At 38.8% G+C, this 24,391-nt stretch overlaps 4 protein-coding genes across 8 annotated transcripts in view; all 4 read right to left on the reverse strand.

Moving 5' to 3' along the window:
• Positions 1–997: 997 nt before the first annotated feature.
• Positions 998–6,913, reverse strand: LOC141757544 (protein AMBP-like). Its single transcript, XM_074618086.1, has 10 exons — positions 6,717–6,913; positions 5,950–6,092; positions 4,534–4,610; positions 4,317–4,433; positions 3,917–4,018; positions 3,616–3,671; positions 2,237–2,321; positions 1,914–2,081; positions 1,250–1,423; positions 998–1,149 (listed from the first exon to the last, which is right to left on the reverse strand). Exons 1-10 carry the CDS (start codon positions 6,834–6,836, stop codon positions 1,118–1,120), a joined length of 1,074 nt encoding a protein of 357 aa, XP_074474187.1. The 5' UTR covers positions 6,837–6,913; the 3' UTR covers positions 998–1,117.
• Positions 6,914–8,463: 1,550 nt separating this feature from the next.
• LOC141757545 (protein AMBP-like) lies at positions 8,464–11,169 on the reverse strand. 2 transcript variants are annotated; one of them, XR_012591668.1, is made up of 8 exons: positions 10,964–11,169; positions 10,687–10,832; positions 10,517–10,593; positions 10,259–10,378; positions 9,424–9,525; positions 9,260–9,312; positions 9,085–9,169; positions 8,464–8,724 (listed from the first exon to the last, which is right to left on the reverse strand). XR_012591668.1 is itself a non-coding variant. In XM_074618087.1 (8 exons), the coding sequence occupies exons 1-7, from the start codon at positions 11,075–11,077 to the stop codon at positions 9,089–9,091; spliced, it is 678 nt and encodes a 225-aa protein (XP_074474188.1). In that variant the 5' UTR covers positions 11,078–11,163; the 3' UTR covers positions 8,464–8,724; positions 9,085–9,088. The 2 variants fall into 2 exon arrangements, 1 of the variants encoding a protein (XP_074474188.1); XM_074618087.1 differs by having other exon boundaries at positions 9,085–9,154; positions 10,964–11,163.
• Positions 11,170–12,274: 1,105 nt separating this feature from the next.
• ptgdsa (prostaglandin D2 synthase a) lies at positions 12,275–16,798 on the reverse strand. Its single transcript, XM_074618088.1, has 7 exons — positions 16,570–16,798; positions 14,531–14,670; positions 14,308–14,384; positions 12,978–13,088; positions 12,790–12,891; positions 12,669–12,695; positions 12,275–12,536 (listed from the first exon to the last, which is right to left on the reverse strand). The coding sequence occupies exons 1-7, from the start codon at positions 16,666–16,668 to the stop codon at positions 12,514–12,516; spliced, it is 579 nt and encodes a 192-aa protein (XP_074474189.1). The 5' UTR covers positions 16,669–16,798; the 3' UTR covers positions 12,275–12,513.
• A 1,495-nt stretch (positions 16,799–18,293) lies between these two features.
• Positions 18,294–24,391, reverse strand: part of slc27a4 (solute carrier family 27 member 4) — a 35,380-nt gene continuing 29,282 nt past the window's right edge. For all 4 annotated transcript variants that reach the window (XM_074618083.1, XM_074618081.1, XM_074618084.1 and 1 more), the window contains one exon: positions 18,294–23,176. In XM_074618083.1, coding sequence (XP_074474184.1) covers positions 23,019–23,176 — 158 coding nt within the window. In that variant the 3' untranslated portion in view covers positions 18,294–23,018. The remainder of the gene's footprint in view (positions 23,177–24,391) is intronic.

Raw genomic sequence — 24,391 nt, forward strand, 5'->3', positions numbered from 1 at the left:
ATCAATCCATATTCTAACATTTTATCTTTTTATTATATTGTGAATTTTTACTTAATTTTTCCTCCTACACTTAACTACAGAGATACACTGTGTCCCTTCCTTACAGAACAATTAACGGTGAGTGCTGACACAAAATCATAATATTTCTGTAATGTGCTTCTTACTGTAGCTGGTTTATGTTGCAACTCTGTATGATAAATCAGATGAGCAGCAAAACCAGGAAACGGGTTCTCCTGCACTGGTGACAAATAAAAGATACTAGTTACTTTATATATATATATATCCAAACAAACTTTACCCTCGACTTGCGAAACTCTCACGACATGGTTGAGGTTGCTTTAGGTTAGGAGACTGTAGTGTAGCTGTGCACTTCAATACCCATACTACCATGCTATTTAGTATGCCAGAAAAATATTTAGTATGTCCCAATACACAGTATGTCAAATACAGTATGCCAAAAATACCAGGATGTCGTCCCCCCTCATCCGGTCGCATTTTGCAGTATGCAAGTCAGCATGCTTTTCTGGCTATTCTCACCTTCAATCCTCTGCACAGCGGATATATGAAGAAAAGGGTCAAAGTTCAAGGTGCAATGTTATGATGAAGTAGTATGTCCCAATTGTATACATACTGCATGCAACAGTACATGATTTGTTAGGGCAGTACGTACTAAAATTAAAAAGAAAAAGTATGCGATTTGGAACGCAGAGTTTGTTAGGATAGGTCGTTGGGGAGTGAGTCTTTTTGCAGTCTTTACCTTCAGAGCTTTCTGCCAGAAAGTTTATTTTAACCCAAACCATTATCTTTTCCTTAACCTAACCAAGTAGGTTTGTTGCCTAAACCTAAAGATATTTCTGGCGAAAAGGACTTTGAGGAGCTGAAAAAGGAGCATGTCCAGATTATTGTTAATTTTTGTGTGTATTTATGGAAGCCTGGAAGCAACTGCATCAGCAGAAACTGATGGACTAATAACAGTAACAAACTACAAAACACCAGACAGAGTTATGACTTGTTTTATTGGTGATCTGTTGTGATATAACTTCACATATTCTGTGGGTGCTGAGACAAAATCATGTTTCTTCACTGGGCCTTATGTGATGCTGGTTCACGTTGCATCTCACTTGCTTTTTGCCATCAGGAGCTCTTCGTCTGTAAAAGAGCAAAATACATTAAATGTTTTTTTTTTATCATGTAAGTGTAGATTTGGTGTGTTTTTTATTGTGTTTAATCATATCTTTTATCATCTCACCGTCATCCATCACCCCACAGTACTCGTCACACTCTGATTTGGTGTAGAACTTGTTGGCGTTGCCCTGGCAGAATCCCACCTTGTAGGGCACGCACAGACCGGCGCTGGAGTCAAAGGCCCAGACGGGTGGCTGGCCTGTGCAGGGTAGGGCCGCCATGGGCAGACGGCACACAGCTGGGGAGACAGAACAGAGGAGTGTTGATATTTTCATATATTTCCAGGGTTGTCCTTTTTATTTTTCACAGCTAACACCTGAGGGAAAAAGGATACAATTACGGCTGTGAAAGTTAACGCGATAATAACGTGTTAACGCAAATTAGTTTTAACGCCATTAATTGACAATGACAATATTTGTCATTGTTTTGTGTCGTTTCCAATAATAAATATAAACATACATTTGCATAAAGCAGCATATTTGTCCACTTCCATGTTGATAAGAGTATTAAATATTTGACAAATCTCCCTTTAAGGTACATTTTGAACAGATAAAAAAAATGTGCGATTAATCGCGATTAAGTATTTTAATCGATTGACAGCCCTGGATAAAATGCAAACCGCACGAAAGGAAACATTGCTCTGACACAGAATAAACTGGCTATGGGCAGAAATATTGATGTATTGTATAATCATCCCATATGCAGATATTTCGTATTTCACTCCTCACCCTCAGTGCGACATCTTTGGAAACACTCTCTCTCAGTTTCAAAGTTGTTCTGGTTGCCCACACACCCTCCGTAATTGAAGAGTTCACAGCTCATTGAAGAGGAGTTGTAGTAGTAACGCTGGTGAATCCCAAAACATGGTCCTGTTTCAGGTGCTGCATGACAGGACTCTACATGGAGAGAGATATAGCACAAGGAAGGATAAAAAAACCATTAGTTGCAACATCAGAATGAGATTCTTCCATTCAACACACATCCATTTTCATGAATGTGCTATGCATCGAAGCCTATCAACGTTATTCAACTGAGTAAGCTGATCACTTACCGGTTCCATTGAAAAGAGGTGTATCATCACCTGAACCCTCAGCGTCTACAGGAGCCAAAGAAGGCACCACGTCTCTCTTCTTCCTCTGTATCACAGCCACAGACAGTTTTAGATACAAATAACCCCAAATATTCTGCTTAAATGTGTTTCAAAATTCTTTGAGACAGCAACACAACTCAAAACTACATTGTAGTTGCAGCATTTCATTATAATAGTAAAATAACAGATGTCTTGTAAAGCAACATCCTTGTCCACATTAACGCACTGTTACAATTTTTACAATGAGTAATTGTATTTACTACATGCAGAATGTGTGCGTTCTGGTGCTAATACATATGTAGTTTTGCTTGATACTCCAACTCCAACTACTGCTAATTAATGAGCTATTTCTTTGAGTTAAAGCAGAAGAATAAAACAAGAATTAAAATATATTTAGAATTATATATATTATATTATATATATATATTATATATTTAATTTGTATTGAATTTGTTGAACTGTGTTCAAATTAAAATATAATCCAAATATACATGAAAAGACTATTTAGGTTAGATTAAAGCTGCAGTAGGCAGAATGTTCTTGTGCAAAAAATCCATAATAACCTTTTAGCATATTGTAATTCAAGTGTTCTGACAGAAAACTAGATTTCTGCACCTCCTCATGGCTCTGTTTTCATACTTTAAAAAGTCTAGCCTGTGACGGGAGACTTCAGCCAATCACAGGTCATTTCAGAAAGAGAGCGTTCCTATTGGCTGTTCATTCAACGGAGGCAGCTGTCAATCCCCCGCGAACTCTGATCAAACAATCAAACTAGGGAGTGCTGATCATATATTAATTAATATTCTGTTAATGTCTATTTCTCACCTCTAATGTTTTCAGAAACATCTTGATGAGAGAGTTTGCTCCGGCTGGTGGGCGGCGCTTGGTATTTCCTCAAATTATCTCCAACGTTCTCATTTTACAGCTAAACAGTACACTACAAGATGTTTCTGAAAACATTTTATAGGCATTGCAGTAACAGATAATTGATTCATATTTGATCAGCGCTGCCTAGTTTGACTGTTTGATCGTAGTTTGCGAGTGATTGACAGCTGCTCAGAGACGGCAAGGCTCCAGCTCGGCTCTGATTGGTTGTTTTCCTCCGGTCTGTGAAATCTTGCAGATGCCATTAGGAGCACCGGAGGACACCGGAGGACACCGGAGGACACCGGAGGACACCGGAGGACACCGGAGGACACAGAAGCACGTGATTCTTTTCAGATTACCTGACTCATGCACTACTGTCAGGATATAGTGACCGTTTTATAAAAATAACTGTTTTAAATCATATTTGCTCCAATTCTACCTACTGCAGCTTTAATTAAATATATTTAGAGTACCTGAGGCTCAGGCTGAACAGTCGCTTCCACCACCACCTCTCCAGGAATACAGTCACCTGAAAGAAGATTATAAATGAAAACATTTCAATTAGACACCCATGCACTTTACAGCCAAACAATGTACTCTTTTAATGTCTGTTGTATTTTGATTGTGCTCATGTTATATGTTTGTATGCTGCAAAAAATATTTTGTAGGACAATACATTTTATGAAGAGTGATGGTAATAACATCCCTCAAATATCGTCTGAATGTTTCATATTTACAGGTCTGTGCAAGTATGTGTGATAATCTGGGTTGTACCTTTGTTCTGCTTAATGATGATAGTGTTATCAGCCATTCCCTGTTCTCTGACAAGTGTTTTGAAGTCGTCCAGCACAGTGTCTCTCACAGCCATAGTTCGACCTGAAGAGGACAGAGTAATTCAGATGAAGCAGATGAAAACTAAAACTTTAACATGGTGTTAAGGGTTTGAATATAATTTATTCATGTCCAATAAGATGATCTATTATACATAAACGAGAGGGGAAATCCTAATTCTTGAATCAAATAAATAGTATCTAATACTTGAGATGTTAAAATGTATCCAGGCTACTGAAAAAAACAAAAACAAATATACATGGTTTGGTTCACTTTTTGGTTTTATCAACAAATTTAAAGCTGAAATGAATATAGTGTTCCAGAGCATCTAGTGTCCACTTACTGTAAAGCTTAACTGAGATGCTCTTATCCCCTGCTGTTTTCTGTTTGCTCATTATCACTATCGCATACTCATCGTAGTTTGTGTGAACCACGTAGGCATCCACGTCTGCCCCCCACTCTGCGGAAAGGACAGGGAGAGATAATAACATCTGTAAAAACTTCATGGACTACTGAAAAAAGAGCTGTATCACTGCAGGACTATACAGAGGGAGACATACGTGCAATATGGTAGGAGAATCGTCCTGGTGTGGTGGTCAAATCATAGTCCCCAGAGATCTCCTTACATGTTCCTTTTCTGCACATACACAAAAAACAAGAAATTTTGATATAAACTCTACCACAACAGTTTATATCTAAATCTGACTGGAGTGTCTTCTGTGCAGAATATATCAGATATCTATAAGAAACAGACTGAACTGTCACCTTTAAATGTTTACCAGTTTAGAAGAAGTACTCAGACCTTTTAGTAAAGTAAAAGTAGCAATACCACGGTGTAGAAATGATCTGCTACAAGTATAAGGTCTGCATTCAAAATTTTACTCAAGTAAAAGTACATAAGTATAAGCATTAGGGCTGTCAAAGTTAGCACGATAATAACGCGTCAAAGCAAATTTGTTTTAATGCCACTAATGTCTTTGAGGCATTACTGCAACTTACGATTTTTAGTTTTTTGTGTTGTTAACTGATTTCCAATAATAAATATATACATACATTTGCATAAAGCAAGTATAGTTGCCTACTCCCATGTTGATAAGAGTATTAAATACTTGACGAATTCTCACTTTAAGGTACATTTTGAACAGATAACAATGTGTGATTAATTGCAATTAACTATGGATATCACGATTAAACATTTTAATCAATTGACAGCACTAGTTACTATGAAAATATACTCGTAGTACCAAGAGTAAACGTACTCAGTAGATGCAGAATGGCCCATTTCAGAATAATATATACAGTATTTATTGAATTATAATTATTAATGTATGATTTTAACTATTTTACATACTGTCCAATTGCTTAATCTATACGAGTTCATCGGATTGTAGTAGTTGAATGTATTTTGTATTAATAATATGAATCTAAAATGTAACACATAACTGAAACTGACAAATAAAAGTAGTAAAGTACAATATTACCCCACTGAAATAATCAGGTAAAGTACAAGTACCTCACAATTGTACTTGACTACTTGAGTAACTGTACTTAGTTACTTTCCACAACTGGAATTTACACTTTGGATATTAAACTGAAATGTTGTTGGACCAAATCACTGTCAGGATTAGCCAATGTGTGTGCATTATGATTTAAATAATATATAATATATGCCTTTGTTAATTACATATACATGTTTTCTCCTTGATATTTCATATCTCATCTTGGATGAACCAAATTCCTGAAATGTTTTTAAAGACGAAAATGTTTAGAGGCAGTCAAAGTTTAAGGAGTATTACAAAGGATAATTTGTTGAATTTTACATAAATGTTGTATACCGGTAGGTCTATGCTATATTTTAATCTACATACAAGTATTTTCTTATTGTTTCCAACTCTCAAAAACATGTATTTTGATACATTTTCTTGTGCATTAGTGTGTTTGTGTGTAAATGTGTGATGCATGCACTTCTTACAAACCTGAGTACACTTCGAGTCATCTTGACTTTTCCTTCAGTGGTGCTGCTCTGCAGAACCAGTTTACCGATGGCAGCATCTCCCCTATTACGCTGCATATAGGGACATGTACTCGCCACGGCAACATCATGCCATGTTCCCAAAAACTGTAAGAAAGAGGTATCGTAACATTATATTTGACTAAAGTAATACATATAAAACCTATAACTAAAATAGGAAGGCTATTGTTGGTTCAGACCAAAACCATAAAAAAATATTTGATCTCACTTTAAAAAAACAAAAAAAACACAAAGTGCTATAAAAATAAAATAAAGATTCCACAAAATGTAGAAAAAGAATGTGCTGCGTGTCTTAACTTCTCATTACACTCAACACTTGAGAGAGGTACTAATAAAGGACACCCACTCAGTCATCTGTAGTTTACTGGAGATATCAAGCCCGGGCGAGGGAGCTTATTAGGATAGATCTCACAATAAAAAGCTTCAGGGCACAAAATCTCCCTTTATGCAGACGATGCAATACTTACTTATGTGTTCTTAATGTACTTATACTTGACATTTCCAGTTTGTAACTGCTTTCCTGCTTTAACGTTTTTAACATTTCATGTATAAATATCACAGGAGGTTTTATCTTCTATTGAAGATTTTTAGGTCATTAATATGAGAGTTCCCACTGCCTGCTGGAGGAAAACTTTCATCCCTAAAATATTAAGTATTAATCAAGTAACAGACAGGAAAGGGTGGAAAAGAGAACAAGTCTGTAGGACTCACCCGGGTCAAATCAAAGTTCTCCTGCGTGGGGTAGAGGGAGTCTGGGAGTACAGGGACCCCTTGAATGGTCGAGGACCACCCTAGGACCAGCAGGGAAACGAGAACCATTGCTTTCTGCATCCTATCAGCCTGCCTGTCCACTCGTCTCTGAGAGCACTGATGAGTGAAGCACTGAATCCCAGGAAAGAGCCACCTCTTCACTGTTTCTTACACCCCCTCTCAACTCAACAAAAGGGGACAGGGCATTGACCTGTGTTTTGTGTACCGTGTATGCACTCAATCCCATAGCCAAGTAAAAAACAAACAAGTAAAAGAGCAAAGTTCTGCTTCTCTGTCTCTCTCTTTGTGCTCTGACTTGCCTGGGTAGCTGAGCACTTTGGACTTCAGAGTTTTGGCAACATCAACAAATCAATATATGTTGCATGATCTGAGAAACTAAAGAGTAACATTTTCCACCAATCGATCAATACTTTATTGCCATGTCAACACAGTTGATAGGCTCAGTACATCAAAAGCAGAAACAGTTATCACATTTATACATTCAAACATAGTACATACTATGACAAAATGATAAAGCTTATCAGCTTTGTTCTGCTATCTATCTACTTTTAACGTGCTTGTTGGCTGATGCTTGTTCCACTGCTAAAAGTGCTTGAGTGTCGGAGTTCAAGTGTCAGCCTCGGGATATGTGCTATGCCTGAAACGAGATGTCCTAACCTGTTCTTTCATCACCTTTTTGAATGAAAGAACAGCAATTCTGTCAACTACTGAGCGCCTCTGATTTTACAACACTGTTGGATGGACTGAGAAGTTATGTATTCACATTTTACATGTATATAGTTTTAACCCCTAGCGGCATTGCATTTTCTCCTCCAGCCTCAAGAGCAATTGCCCATTTTGCATTAGAAGGACCCACAGCAGCGTTCCCTCCATGAACAATTAAAACATAGATAATCAAAGACGATTTATCATTTGGAGTTAGAATGTTAACTTTAAAGGTGCTAAACTCGAGATTGGGAGCATTTCATTTGCCTCTACAAGGCTCTCAACATGGCGTCAGCTCAGCCAGCGGCTTGCAGCTAACGGTGCTAACAGCACAAAGAGTGAAAACAAAGGCAAAAGTGCTGACAGAGCTAACAGTGTTAACCTCAGGGGGAGCCAGAGGGTGGGTCCTACGCTTCCGCGACGACGCCATTGGTCGGGACTGCGTTATCAGCTGTAACCGCCGTATGAGAGCAGTGCAGAGTGGCGGCCGTGATCTAGCTAGTTGGGCACACTCACATGCACTAAAAGGCACGTGTGGCTGGCCCGGCGATGTCAACAAAGCACAGAGAATCTCGGATTACAACACACAGAGGGAGAGCGACTTCATTCACTGCTCAGGTAGACATTACTCCTCTATATCTTTACATAGGTAATACTTGTTTGATGTTATATTAATGCTCTTGATAGAACCTGTAAAAAATAGATAAAGACAATATATTATTCGGAGTTAGAATGTTAACTTTAACTAACTGATTTAAATAATAAATATTGCTCCCAACTACATATTTTATCACAAGGGGGGAGATGAAATTAAAATTCTTACTGGTCCCTGATAAGCAATAAAGCACTAAGGACTCATTTTGCATTTTCTTTTTTTAGTTTATTTTCTTTTTAAAAATTTGTGGTTTAGACAAACATGTCTCAACGGTATTTTAAAACATTGCAGTATAAGATATACAGTACGGATTTCAGTACTCTGAGATGCATTGCAGATAAACACTGAATCACTTTATTTGCAAAGCGCCTACATTACAAATTAATTTTGACAAATCAAGCATTTCATGCACATGAAAACACATTACTATAGTAACATATGGCATTCATACAGTAAGTGCTGTATCCATAGGAAGTCAGTATTAACAAAACAGTGTTGTTTTATCCATTGAGGAAAATATTTTTCACACATTATAATCTGGCTTGTGTGATGATCCTCCTCTTCAGGTATTCCACATGGTCTGTCACCCTGTAACAGCAAACAAATATTTATTAATATGCTAAAATTGAACAGAAATACAATATGTGTCATATGTTTATATCTGTATGCACACAGCTGCATGCTTTAGAGTGTGTGTGAGGATGTGAAATAAAAAGGCTTGAGGTGAAAATGCCAAATGTCTTTTTCAATCTCTTTGTCATCTCTCTATTGTTACTGTCCAATAAAGGAAAATGAATACAGAAAGAAATAGCATAAAATGCCAATGACATTGAATATACTACAGTCCCATGGGCTGTGACCTGTGAGAGCCTAAGTGAGTGTATAATTTAACATTGATCAGTGATAAGTAATGTAAACTTTAAGCAATGAGTCTCTTGTTGTCCTCACCTGGTCAAACATTACCAGTGTCCTCCTCTTGTGCAGGAACCACCGGTGGCACCGTATTTCTTTTCCAACTCTAGGGAACAAAAATCTGAATGACACACATGCAAGGTACAAATACAAATACAGATTTGTGGTTTCAGTATGCAAATTTAATTTCAGCGTGGTGTGAAGCACGTACCTGAGGCTGAGCAGTGACGGGCTGTGTCACCTGCTCACCTGGAACACATTCACCTGGAAAGACAATAAGGTGGAGAGGGGGGGTTTCTGTCTTCCATGTAGACAACATTTGTCTCTGTCTCAGGTTTTTAGGGAGGACCAGGTCTCATCAGTAGTGTGTGTCACCTTTATTCTGATTCACGATGATAGCGTCATCATTCACTCCATGTTGTCTGACCAGCGTTTTGAAGTCATCCAGCACAGCAGCCCCCACACTCAAAGTTCGACCTGAAGAGGACAGAATGACCATTACACAGACTGATTCATATATTGAATGTAAACAGCTGATTAGACTGTTGTCAGGCTATTAAATAGGCGATATCAGTCGCTATAAGCCCCATAGATGTGGGCCAATAGGGGCCTACTACACCGACTAGTAGATTTAATCATCTATTCACATTGTAGATCACCGAAAGAAGGTATAAAAGAACACATGTAGTAACAGGAGCAGAAGTGGAAGTCAGGTGTTGTAGTATGTGTGAAACTCCATATGGGATGGAGATCAGGGACAATGGATGGGACACAGGGTTTTCACCCGAGACCGGAGTTTGCATCCCGTGTGAAACTAATAACATGTAGTTGTCTTTGTGTTCGTAGTTATTTTATCCGAAAACACAATGTTTTAGTGTTTTTTTTTGTTACCTAAACCTAAAGAAGTTGTAGTTTTGTTACCTAAACATAAAGAAGTTGTAGTTTTGTTGCCTAAACCTTGTTTTGTTTGTGTTCAAAGGGTAACGTTTCATTCAGTTTTACAACGTGTTAGAACGTGTTGCTTTTATGCTTCACTTTCACTTTTACAATGTTTTAGGCATAGTAGGCCCCTACTGAGCCACATCTATGGTGCTTATAGCGACTGATAACACCTATTTAATGGCCTGATAACAGTCAAATCGGGTGCAGCAAAACACATTCATACAAAAAGGACAACAAAGTAACATACTGATATGCATTTCTCACTCACTATAAAGCTTGAGCTTGGTGGTTTTATTTCCTGATGGTTTCTCGGTGCTCAGCTGAAGCATCACCGCATACTCATCATACCTGGAACGAACCACGAAGGAATCGACGTCTGCTCCAAACCCTGCAGAAAGGAAAGTGTCCGCAATGCATTGCATGACAGATTTAGTTTAGCGTTGTTAATGTGGTGTGAAAGGTATGGACAGAAAACAATCAGATTAAAAAAAGGGATGGGGAGAGGAAGGAAGCTGGAGAAACATACTTGCAACATGGTGGAAGAATCGTCCTGGAGTGCTGGTCAGACTATAATTGGTGGTCATCTGCTTACATGAACCATTCCTACATGCAGGCACACACATGCAAACACAGCACAGGTTACACTGAATGAACTTTCCTAGTACTTTAAACTACTAGAATACATACAAGTCTGACCTGATACTAGCGGCCATCCTTGTGAAGTTGCCCTCAGAGGCAACATGCTTCAGCTCCACTGCAACAATTACGGGATATCCCCTCTTGCGCTGCATGTAATGAGGACAAGTAGAAACCACTGCCACCTCATACCACCTCCCCATGAACTGCAAGAAAAGAAATATACAGCAAAGCATTGCACATGACAAAAATATGCAGTGGGGAGAAGGGAAAAATAAGATGAAGATTTTCTTTATCTTTGAATGAGATAATAAAATCTGTATTTCAGCCTACTCACCCGGCTCAGATCAAAGTTCTCTTCTGTGAGGATAAGAGGTTCAGGGACCACTTGCAGGAACCAGGCCGAGCCCAGGACCAGCAGAAACGTCAGACTCACCGCGCTACGCATCATGTCAGCCCCTCTGGGTCAAACTGACCTACTCGGTTTGGATTTTGTAAACTACCTCCCACAACGCTACAAGAAACACAAAACTAAAAGAGCAAAGTTCGGATTGTCTCTTCTATCTCGTCTTTGTGTATGTTTGCGTGATTGTGTGCAACCCGTATAATCAGTGATGAATCACTGGACTTCAGAATCTGAAGCTAAAACAAACAACCAATCAATACATGTTAAGAGCTGATAATCAGTAGGGAAAAGGCCGGATTGATGTCAGCCACAGAGTCTTTTTAGAAACTACCACAGGGGGGCACCAACCCCAATATTTTCCTGATTCTACACATAGTGGCTTTAACCTGATTTCTCACAGTATCCTGATTATCATGTGTGCGTTAGAGGCTGTATGATATCAGGTTACATAGCCAGCTTTAATATTAGCTAGCGCTAGGTGGCACATCAGAGAGCTATGATAATCTGGTTCACAGCAGATGTTGTGCAGCGATGTGTTGCATCTGCCCCCTGGTGTTCATATGTGAGCTATACAACTTCACATGGAAGTACAAACTGTAGATTAACACTCAAACATGCACTTGCACTCCGCCTGGAGGTAAATAGTTTATTTAACTATGTAAACACTATGAAACTGCACAATTTAATTTTTTTATTTATTATTATTATTAGTTCTTGTTAGTGGTATTATTTATATAATTTTATTTTGTATTTATTTAGATTATATTCAGGTGGTTAACAAAACTAAGAATTGAATTCAATTAAATTGCCTGATCAGTAAATAAAGTGTTTGGTGATGAGAAAAAAGAGAACAAAGAAATTATTTAAATAGCCTGGAGGTTAATATAGTTTATTTAACTATATCAGAACTTTGAAACAGCACAATTTTATTTTTTATTATTTATTTTGATTATATTCAGGTGGTTAACATTTAAAACTTTGAATTCAATTCACCTAAACTGCCTGCTCAGTAAATCAAAAGTTTGGTGATTAGAAAATAAAATAAAAAATAAATGATTTAAATAGCCTGGAGGTAAATATTGTTTATTAATATGTCAACACTGTGAAATAGCACAATTTGATTTATTTATTTTGATTATACTCAGCTGGTTAACATTTCAAACATCAAATTTAATTCAACTAAATTGCCTGATCAGTAAAGAAAAAGTTTGGTAATTAGAAAAAAAATAAAAAAATAAATGATTTTTAGGAGGTTAATATTGTTTATTTAATTATGTCAGCGCAGCAGAACTATGCAAATAATGTAAAACACTACATAAAAGAGAATGATGTATACATTTCATCAGCAATATTTGCTATTTGTCATCTTTGTAGCCAGAATGATGATGTTTGCTGAGAGAGAGTTCTTTGAAGTACTTCAGAGTAAATGCTGGGAAAAGGTGAACTGGCGACCACAGAGCATCAGCATAAGCATGTCACCATCATCTCAGGTGCGTCAGGGAACCTACAGAGAGTAACAGAAACTCATTTACACTGAAGATTTGTTGCACAGAAGTCACTCACACATCCGAATGTACAAGTCACTCCCCTGGTTTCACATTTCCAAAATAAAAGGGGGAAAAAAAACTCACCTAACGTCCAGTTCTTGATGCAGGGCAATTTTCTGTTGGTCAGAAAACATAAAGGGAAACTTCAGGGTCATTTAACTGCACTGTATACGTGTAGATGTGTCTATGTGTGTATTCCCTCTGCTTTACCTGCTGCTGGTGGAGTCAGAATAGAGTCTCTGGGGAAACCCTGGGACAAGGCAAAAGCCTTAAACTTATTAACGACATCATGTCTGACCGTTTGAGAGCGACCTGCGAACAGAGACACATACAGACAGTGATGACTCTGCAGCTCACATGTGTTCATGTAATGTAAAAAATATGCATGTGTCTCTCACCGTAAAGCGCCACCTGTGTGTACTCTCTGTTAAAAACCTTGTGTTTGAGAACCACAGCGTAATCAGTGTAGTTTGTGTCCACCACTGTGATGTCCTTCACCATGTTATGTCCTGACAGAAAACACAACGCAGAAGAAGTGAGGGACAAAAAAAGACTTCCTGTCGTTCAGTATTAAATATGAACTTAACCAGAGAATTATGAGAATGAATGTAAATTCATGCGAGTGACATTATGATGCTCTCTGTAGAATAATTAGTAAACATCTGTAGAGTAAAAGAAACTACAATTTGGATTACTTGGCTTTTGGCACAAATTACAAGAGATTTCAAACAAAGAGGATCTATATGAGATAAATAAAACTGGATGTAGTATACCAAAGGCAGCCATATTAAAATATATTATATATGAATAAAAATATCTCAAAATAATACATATTTATATTACATTATACAATTTATGCCCTGCAGAGGGTGACAACAATAAAAAAGAAAAAAAGAAATAATAAAAGAAATATGAATACATGTAGTATGGAAATAAAACAAGATGTGCATGTATTTTAAATATTATTACAAATTTACAGCACAAATACAGGACTTATAATTACGTCAATAGCTGTCTATAATGTTAGATAATACAAAAAAATATTCAACAATTATAATAAATGTTATATATAACAAAATCTTTATTAAAAGGAAAATCTGAATCTGAAAAGTGCACCAAAAAAACATGAAAATGCATACAAATGCATCACATAAACTAAACAAAAATACTCTCAAAACATACATATTTATATTTAAATATCGTATTTCTGCTTTGCTTTTATTTCCGTTCTTACACTCTATATGATACACACATTTTGAGGACACACATGGTAATTTTATAGTCACATGTTCCATACACCGGCCAATCATCTCTCGCAATAGGCGGTCCATAAAAACATTTGCCGCTCATTCAGTCTGCATACACAACGCTGAGCTCTGCATCCTCGCTGCTACGCTGCTGCCTACATCCAGAAATGTATGGTTTATAGCTCAGGGACAGTCTGTGTCATGTTTGCTCAGATTTGCAGAGACACACCGCAAAACTAAAATGCATATTGATTGAAATATTTGTCACATGTATTGTCTGGGCTCTGTGGCTTTTATCCGTGTGCTTGCTGTTTTTTGCTCGTACTGTTGCAGATCCAGAATTCGGTTTTGTTCTGCTGCTGCGGGAGCTCAGTGAGTGCCAGTCAAATATTTACATTGTAATTGAGTAAAGTCACAGAGCTTCCTAGAAATCCCTTCTATTCTCTCTTGTGAAGGTGATGAATCAGATTGTTAGACTTACGTGCACTGAAGTAGGTGAACTGTCCAGCCACAGTGGTCTTCTCATAGTTGTACACCTTTCTCACACAACCATAAGGTCTGAAACACACACACAGACGAAACAGTGTCTTTATCTCTTCTAAACTTCACTCCATACATCCCCCTGTTTCCTTCTCTTCTTTGACTATCACATACACTTTTGTCGCCACCCATTGAACAAACATGTCCCGCGCAAACAGACTCACGTGACGTCCCACATTGTGAGGTTAACATTGCCGTTTGCCAGTGCTGTGACGATGCCCTGGGAGGCCTTCAGTTTGTCTCTGAAGGGGGTGAAACGTGGAGAGTCATAGGCCAGGCCCACCCGGTACCATCTCCCTGCAAACTAAACACACACAGGCACACAAAAATAAGATACATATTAAAGATCTTGAGTTTTTGACTGTTAATTTCACTTTAACTACACCTGTGCATACATTTGTATTAGGGCTGTCAAAGTTAACGCGATAATTAACGCGTTAATGCAAATTTGTTTTAACGCCGCAAATTTCTTGAACACATTAACGCAACTTGCGATTTTTAGGTTGTAACAGGCTCAGTTTTAAAGCTAGAGTGATATGAATCATATGAAACTAGAAAACCTAAGGGATCCATTGGTACCAACCATGTCATACTAGCTTGTCACGAAGGAGGTTAAATAACGCTCCAAACGGAAACAATCAAACTTAAAAAAAATTACCATTTTTAAAAGGGGTCCCTTGACCTCTGACCTCAAGATATGTGAATGAAAATGGGTTCTATGGGTACCCTCAAGTCTCCCTTTTACAGATATGCCCACTCTATGACATGCAAGTTTGGGAAAGTCATAGTCAAGTCAGCACACTGACACACTGACAGCTGTTGGGCCTGAGTTTGCCATGTTATGATTTGAGCATGATTTTTATGCTAAATGCAGTACCTGTGAGGGTTTCTGGACAATATTTGTCATTGTTTTGTGTTTTTAATTGATTTCCCATATTGAATATATACATACATCTGCATAAAGCAAGCATGTTTGCCCACTTCCATGTTGATAAGAGTATTAAATACTTGACAAAACTCCCTTTAAGGTACATTTTGAACAGATAATAAATGTATGATTAATTTGCGATTAAATCGTGATTAAATATTTGAACAGATTGACAGCCCTAATTTTTTATATATGTACGTATATGTATAAATCAGTCTCTCAGTACTTCCTGACTTCCCTCCCTTGTTTGTGGCCCAATGGTTCCTACTAAAGACATTTCAGTAAACTTACTTAAAGTAAATAGCGCTTGGGGACTATTTTCAGCGGGGCTAGTGAGTATTTAAGGAAGCAGTAATCAATTCAATGATGGTTTTGGTCTTTTGTATGAAATTTGTTGTTAGTAATATGAACAGACTTGTCCTTTAATATGCAGTGCAACTTGTTTTTTCTAGTCAGTAAGCCATCATTTGTCACCAAGCATATAGGCATGGGGGAAAAGAAATTATTTACATTTCGTGGCTGTTTTATGCATACATGCATTTCCAGTGGGGAAAAAAAGTGAGCTATATTTGTACCACATTGCACACACTGCTGCTAACCACAGAATTTCCTCATATCTGTACATAGATCCTTTAAAACACTGACTGGATGGAGGGAGTGTGAATGTTAACTAACATGACAGAGGTTGCATTCTGCTTTATGTAAGTGATAAACTAGTTTTTTAAAAATCTGCTGCTGCATTTTCTCTTCTAGGCTTTGTAGATAAAGAATAGACAAAAGAAGAAATCATATAGTGATAGTTTCTGGCTGGTATAGTTTACATTAACCCACAATATGGAACAATCTATTTAAAATGCTTCTGGGATAAATCCAGTTTCAATTCAGCCACAGGAAACAAATGAAGAAGACATTTCTCATGATGTGTTTACCATGGGAAATGACAAGCTGACCTTTCTTGACCTCTCGTGTGTGAGGAAAATAAGGATTCACAAATGTATTAATCAGAACAATTTGTGCTGAGGCGGCCAGACTTAAACCCATTATTTGTTTGTTTTGGGTCACTGACTCAAAGTTTGATCATACACAATCCCACTCATCGTCACACACACACACACACACACAGAACACAGCGTTCCCAGTGGAGTCACTTGATAAACAACAAATGACGGGAGCAGAACCTTTTGAACTTAACAAATTAAACTGATTCAACCACATTAATACTTCAAAACAAACATTATAAAAAGCCGGATATGTGTGTGTGTGTGTCTATCTCACCAGCTGCAGGTTGAAATCTCTCTGCGGCTTCACGTCCGCGTCCACCATCATCACGCACGACATCACCATGACAACGGCGACAGCCACAGTGGTCCTCATGGCTGCGTTGGGGAAAGGAAGGAAGGAAGCGGCGAGGCGGATGGGGCTGAAAGGTTAGAGAGAGGGTATCTTACCCGAGCCTAAAGTGAACTGTAGGCAGTCAGACAGACAGACAGGTACAGAGTGGCAAAGCCTGTGGCAATGTTTGCTTTTCTCCTGATCCACCCACCGGGTTGTCAGCCAATCATCGCCGGGGATCAGGGAACAGTGGCCAAGTGTTAAGGATGTGTGGCTCCAAAAAAAAACCTGACTTAGAACTCACTTCCCTGTACTGTAGGTGCAGTAATAAATCATGCTTGTGGTTTCTTACGGTATAATCAGCTGAGGCTCATGTGCTGGCCTCACAAGCTGCAGACACACTGGTTTCACAAGACTTCATCCCACATTGATTTAACAAAGAGGAAACTTCATCTTGCATCTAAGACCCAACACTTGGTGGCAGATGTTCAAATCATTTACTTAAAAAAGTAGCACTACCACACTTTAAAAACACTCAATTACAAGTATAGGTTCTGCACTCAGAAGTTTAGTAAAAGAACAGAGAAGTATTCGCACAACAAAAAGTGAAATGATTCATTATGCAGAGTGGCTCCTGTCAGTGTTACATTTTTGCATATAGAATCTTAGTCTGTTAAGTAACTATAGCTGTTAAATACAGTACTTTTCCACTGCTGCCGAGAAGAATGATGTCTAAACTCTTGGCTTGAATTGAAGTTTGATATGTGCATATAAAACAGGACAAGTTTGCACAACTACAGTATGAAATGTTACTCATTAAAAATCACTCATGTCACGACAAGAGAAACTAGTCATACCGCTCTACAAAAGAGGCTCATTGTGAAACTCCTTTTCATCACGTTCCTCCATTTCTGTATTTCTGTCTTGATAGGTTCACTGCCAGTCTTGGCTGCGTTGTCCCAAAAAGCACAAATGAGTAATGATAAATTGCACAAAAAGGCATGGACTAACATGTTCACAGTGCATGGTAAAGCTAAACTATAAAAACAGATTAGTAATGTAGAAGCTTTAAGATCTCATTTGCATTTCTGAGGTCAGATTTAGTAGCTTGACATTGCTAAAATTGATTCAATGAATGTCCTACGTCCAACAGCAGTGATCAGGAATCTTTTTTCAAGATATTGAGCTCCTCTCTGATGCGCCGGCATATCAAATATTGGATGTGAAAGTCTCTTTTTTTCCTGATTTGATACAGTAGTAAATTAAATACATGTATGTGAAATTAGTGCATGTAAACTCAAGGGGTCATTAATACTTTTTGTAATGATAGTTATACGACTGTATGAACCTAATTGAATTGTTATTAATCCAGGATTTATAAAAAAAAAAAAAAAAAAAAATGCATTTTGCGTACATTTTACCTGGAAGTTATTTTACAGGAAACTGTCCCAGTGTGACCCAAAGTGAACTGCTTAACCCAATGTTTGGTACATTGAACACAGCATTTTCAGGGCGAATGGCCGTGCTGTTAGTGTTGAAACTAGTGTTGAACTGCTGCCAGCATGTTTTAGGTTAACAGTCAAAATCTGTCTGGATTAACTAAAAAAACATCAAACTATGAAATCTGCTCGATCCCAACAAAGCGTTACAACAATAAGAGCCTAAAGTGAACAATTTAAATAGTTTTTTATTAATAATGATTTTTTTTCCATTTGCAGCACTGCTTTTATCTCATTTTCTTGAAATGCATGATGTACACAGCTATAGCCTTCAGTGGACAAGAGGACATCAGTGTGTGTGTGTGTGTGTGTATGTGTCTCACACACACACACACAGTACACCTCACAGACCTCCCCTACACACTCCGCACAAGCCCAGAGCTGCCGTCTGTGCAATTGGACAACAAAATAAAATAATAAAGAAATCTTTCACACACCCGGGCAGACGTGTACAAACTCGTTTCTTTCTTTAGCAATGCTCCTGAGGACCGCGACAGGGGAGAACAGACAAACAGAAAGTGCAAAAAGCTGTGTGAGGAAATGTTGATCAGAGGCATGAGGGACAGCGAGACCAGAGACACAGAAAGGTTATTCATTCAGCCAGGGTTTTCTGGATCATGGTATATGGCCTGCCTGGTGTGTAATGTCGGGATCTCCATCTACAAACTTAACTGTGACCTTAGAGGTGACTTGTTCTTTGATTTCTTACAGTATCTTGACAGTATGAGCTGAGAAGACTGGTGACAGTTCGATGCCTCTGAGGCTTTCTCACAACATTGTTCACTTTTGCATAAACTTATATTCACATCGCAGACTAACTACATTTTTAGTTTTAGTGTATTAGGGGGCTGGCATTAAATGTGTTTAATCTGTCTAATAATGATGTAAAATATGCAGAGGACCTGGAGAATAGTAATTTGTCTCTAAATGAAATTTAAAGGTCTCATTGATAACATTTTATGTCGACGAATATTTAAAAACAAGTATGGCTTTTCCTGAAAAAAATAATAATATGATGGCGGGACCAAAATGAATGTTTTGTTTATCTCTGTGGAAGATATCTGACGCTTGGTTACCACTTCTAACAAGGCCTGTGAGCCAATAGTAAAACGACGTTGGTATCACGTGGTACCTCCAGTGTGGAAAAAACGGATAAATGCCTGAGATTGACGTTAAGTGTCTGGCAACGACTTGTTGTGAAGTGAATGCAATGGAACGGGGGGAGGGAGAATGCAACGTCTAGTGGCTGAATGTTATCATTGTTATCAATAGCACCATTAAATAATAATAATACCAATAACAGGCCAATTCAAACATTTGAATCTTGTTTTTCAAATGTATCATATATGGTTTCATTTTCACCAATATATTTCTATCTACAGTAGTTTTAAGTTGTAGTCATTTGGTCCTTTCATTAGTCGTCCCAAAGACTGCATGATAAAAGCACTGCATGGAAACTTGTCTGAGAAAGGACACAGCGCCCCCCTCTGGTCCAAACAGGCACCTCAAAACCCACAGAGCCCTCAGGACTTCAGCTGACTTATCTGGTATTCTGTTTACTTTTCAAAACAATATTCATTAGCTGTGAAATGGCAAATTGTCTCCTGGTCAACATCTGTTACTACACTATACTCCAGAAAAGGTTGCTGCTCCCTGGCTGGTTTCCTAGTGCCTTTTATAAGAAAGGTAGAAAAACACAAGTGCCATTCGATTGTCTTACACTCATGCATGATTCCTGTTTTTTTTCTTTTTTTTTTTTCTCCAAATCACAAAAGCTATGATTTCACGCAAAGAAAACAAAAAGCAAACACATATAGCAGTGAAACAATCAAAGTATAATTAACAGTTGCTTCAAAAAAATAATAATTTAAACTCATTTAAAAAAAAAAAAAAAAAGAAGTGGGAAATGGAAACATCTTATTCTGAGTGCTCTGCTTTGGGGACTGTTTGGTCAGGGTTGAAAACCCTCAGCCACAAGCATCATAACAGCCAAAGTGTGTTCCCTTTAGATACGTAAAATCACACGTTACTTTACAACATCATCGTCATTGGTCGCTTGCTTGCTTTTTCAGACATTCATGAGAACGTTTCACACTCATCATTAAAGAATAAATACAAGCGAGAGGCTCTTTGAATCACAGGAGGAAGCAGGGATGAATCTCAATTTCTGTCAAACGGCTTTGTTGGTCTTTTTCCCCCATTAACAAATAGGGAAATGATAGGTGAGTGCTGATCACTGCAGCAGACTGCAGCCATCACGGTGTGTCAGTCAGTCAGTGCAAAATACAAACTAAGCAAAGCCGTTTAAACGTGTAGAGAATCAGTCTGCACAGAGAAGAAAGTAGCCGCAATATAACTCATGAAGAATAATAATAAGTCCTCTACAATACAGCCAGTGACACAACCAGCCAGCCTGGCTGTACTGTAGACGACTCGGGATGTGGTCGGTTGCAAAAGTAGGACAAAAAGTCACAGGGCAATGGCAGACTATGCACGACACACATCGGCAAAATAATATTTGATAACAGTTTTGAGTGTGTAGTTGGAGCTTTATGTCACCAGACCTCTTGAGGAATCTAAGAAAAAAATCCCTCCATCAACCAAATTAGGAAATGTATTCCAACTACCGTTTCTACCAGTCTGAACATGGAGGCTTGGTACCCGACAGAGAAAGAGAGGATCAAACGGAGGTGCCAGCTCGAAGAGAGAGGGAGAAGAAAGAGGGAAGAGGGTTAGAGATGGATGAATGGAAAGGATTGGGGGGGGGTGGTTGGCAGACAGATGTTAAAGGCGTAAAGTATGCAAATGAAAACTTGTGCGAATAATATCTATAAGACAACCCAAGAAACAAGCAAGTAAAGAAGAAGAAGAAGTCTTGGAGACATTACAGTTTGGACTGAAGACTGATGGCAGCCTCGCAAAATTTGGATATCAACACAGCCTCTTCCTGCACCTGGCAGGGTCGCTGGACTGCCGTGTATTATTAGCAGAAGATTTTCAGAATAAAAGCACAAACTCCCATTATTTAGGCCAGCTTTGCGAGGCTACTATGATAGGGAACTTTATGACAGATAAATGAGATTATGGTAGACAGAAGCTGAGTGAAACAAGTCCAACGTAAGGAAGCATATGAGATACTATGTGAGGGCCAGGGCCTGTGAATCTGGGAGGTGAACTCACAGTAAGGCACAGTGCTCTGCTTGCGTGGTTGATGATGCTCATTCATGCTGCTACAACCTCAGATGACGGCTACCGCAAACAACAGACAAAACATCGATGACAAAAGCACATTTTCCTCTTCTACTGTTTCCCATTTTGACGCAACCCTCCCCCCGCCCTCCGTGACAATATCCCCCACTCCCGCCTTTATATCTTTGGATCTTTCGGCTCTCTTGAAATCTGGCAGAACATCCCTCTTGAGCACCAGGAGTATTATTGAAAAAAGTCCTCGCTGACCAGGCGATTTGGTGCTTCTTCTGTCTTCAGTCAAGTCCTCTTCATATGTTTTAGAAGAATATACACGCACCGTACGACGGTCTACCTTTTAGGACCAAACCTGCACAATACAGCCACACAAACATACCGCACGTCATGGAAACAGCCTTGTGTGTATTTAGCCCAGGGTTGAATCAGTCAGATCACTTCACTTTGTGTTCCAGCAGCTGATATAAAACGCATACTGTGGCTTCATTTTTCGAGGATTTGGATCCACGTGAAGCAAAAACAAACCCGAAACATTTGCACTATAACATAAGAGAAAGCTTTTACAACAACATAAATTACTAAAACTTTCATATTATCTTAAATATGTAAACAAACACTACAACTTAAATATATTTGGTGTGGTGCAGACATATTTAAATACAAAGCTTTCGTTTTACATCAGCTCTCGTGTGGTGTGGCCGATTATTGCACTGCAAACGCTGGAGCCCTATTGCACTTTAGTAGATCTTTCAGCTTCAACCACTGGTCTAATTGAACATCTGTAACCGTGGGTTACATGTCAAAGGCTTTCCAAAAATCCCTAACATCCTTATGTTGTTCCCTTTGTTTTTTGTTTTTTTTAAAAAAGGGTGTCCTTTCCTCATTTTCATCTCAAGCTCTGCAGAGCGAGGGTGGAAATGAAGACGAGGAGACCAGAGAGGTGCCGGAAACTGTTTTATAAAGTTAACCTCAGATAGAGGAAAGCTGTAGATGTCACACAGGTTTGTCATCGATGGCTAATTGCGCAGGTGAAGTCGACGGTAGAGTCTTTCACGTAAAACAGTCTCGCTGACGAAGCCGAGAGACAGTTTAGGTCCTCATAGGTCCCTCTGTTGTCCCACACACACTTTTTTTTGTACTGAATCCATGTTCCTTCTCAGCATCCTTTTAAAGTCTGTGGATATCTGTTGTTGAAAGTTTTTGCATTCTGGATGCCAGGTAACCTGTACGTCCGCATCCCTCACAGTCGTGTCCCCCAGCAACACGTGTGGTTTGACAGACCAGGATGGACAGGATTCTTGTGGCTATGAAGGGTGGTTTCAAGTTACCAAATAGTTACTAGGTTTGTGCCTCTCTCTGTGTTTGCTGAGGTAGCGAGAGGAGTTGCTGGGGATGGATGGAGTGGTGCTTTGTGTGTGTGTGTTTGTGTGTGTGGAGTGCATGAGACTGCTTTTAGGGATTTTAAAGAGCAAAGTGGTTTTGAGAATACAATGTGTGTGTAAATGTGTTGGCATTCGAGTATGGGTGCGAGGAGTGTGTATGGCTATTACTTTATATGTATTTTATTAAGGGGACGAGGCTCTGCATTCTGCTATCCTGGTCACACAGTATTGTGTTCTTTTCTGTATCTGTATGTGTTTGTGTGTGTGTCTGCATGTACATGTGTAGATGTAGTGGTCAGCCTGCTCATCACAATTTGTTTTTCCCTGACAGTATGGAGTGGTAAAGCTCCTCGTCCAGCTGCACATAACAACCTCTTCTGGAGTCCAGGAAGTACAGTCTGTCTGGCACCGCAGTGGGGTCGAAGTTGTCCCGACGCAAGTCCGTCTTCTGAAACTTGAACGTTCCTGAGAAAGAGACAAGAGAGAATATTTAGATATTTCATTTTGCCAATTAAGCTGTTTGTCTATATCCGATTCAGAGTGAAATTGATACTCTTGGTTTATTTTTTTAATCTGGTTCGGTTTCACAGAGCACAAATCAAAATCAATTAAAAAATTGACAAAAGAGCAAAATTATCTTTTTCATCTCGAGAGCTGCCACTTCTATGCAGGGAATCGCGGACTTTGATATATTGCTGTCGAAGTTTGTTCACTTTGACTCGGCACTGATCTACTATGAGCACGAATCCCTTCTCCTCCAGTTTATCATGAATGACTTTATAAACGTCACTGTTTTTGTGGTCTTTACTTCACATATTCTGTGTGTTCTCTTCAGCCCAGATGTCAAGCAAACACCGGACTTCTGCAGGCAGAAGTCCGGTGTCTAACCTGTCGTTTACCTGTGTCCATCTCAACAAATATCCGCACAGGCAGCCTGTGTTTTGATTCGCTTGGAAACGGTCCAAGACCACCTCTCGCAAGCGGTCTCGGACCAGTTGTTTTGTTCCACACCATAGCATGATTATTGCGTTCACAATCGCCCGTACGAACCACACCAGAGTTTGTTTAAAACAGACTAAATGTTGGCTTGTGAAGCGCCTGGAGAATTAAAATTAATTGCAACCGTTTTGATCAATTAATCATTTGAGTAATTTTCCAAGCAGAAAACATTTTCTGGTTTCAGCTTCTTAAATGAGAGGACTTGCTGCTTTTTTCTCTGAAAAATATTACTATTACTATCGTTTGTATTATATCTGTAATACAAATATTTGTTTTTTTTTGGACAGATGGCCTGATAAAGCTGATCAGGATGCCTCATGGGTGCCTTCCTTTGGAGAAGGACCAGAAAATGGAAGAATGGATGGACATTGTACTTTGAATCTTCAATGGAACCATAGACTGTACATAAGAAGTGGACGCAGTCACCGTGACGTCACCCATTGGTTTGTGGAATGCCGTTTTGAAGCCTCGCGTTTGGCATTTTGGCCGTTTTTTTGGAACCGGAAGTGACATGAGAGGGTGGAGCTAATTCCAACCGAAACACTGAATAAGACATTTTTAGGTGACCAAACTCTCATGAACTGAAAACATACTGTGAAAGGGTTAAATTTGTAAGACGAAAATACGGACAACTCCCAGACTGGACAACGCCGTGGTAGAGACCTGTCAATCACAAGTTAA

Source organism: Sebastes fasciatus, chromosome 19 (genome assembly GCF_043250625.1).
Source record: "Sebastes fasciatus isolate fSebFas1 chromosome 19, fSebFas1.pri, whole genome shotgun sequence".
Lineage (NCBI taxonomy): Eukaryota > Metazoa > Chordata > Actinopteri > Perciformes > Sebastidae > Sebastes > Sebastes fasciatus.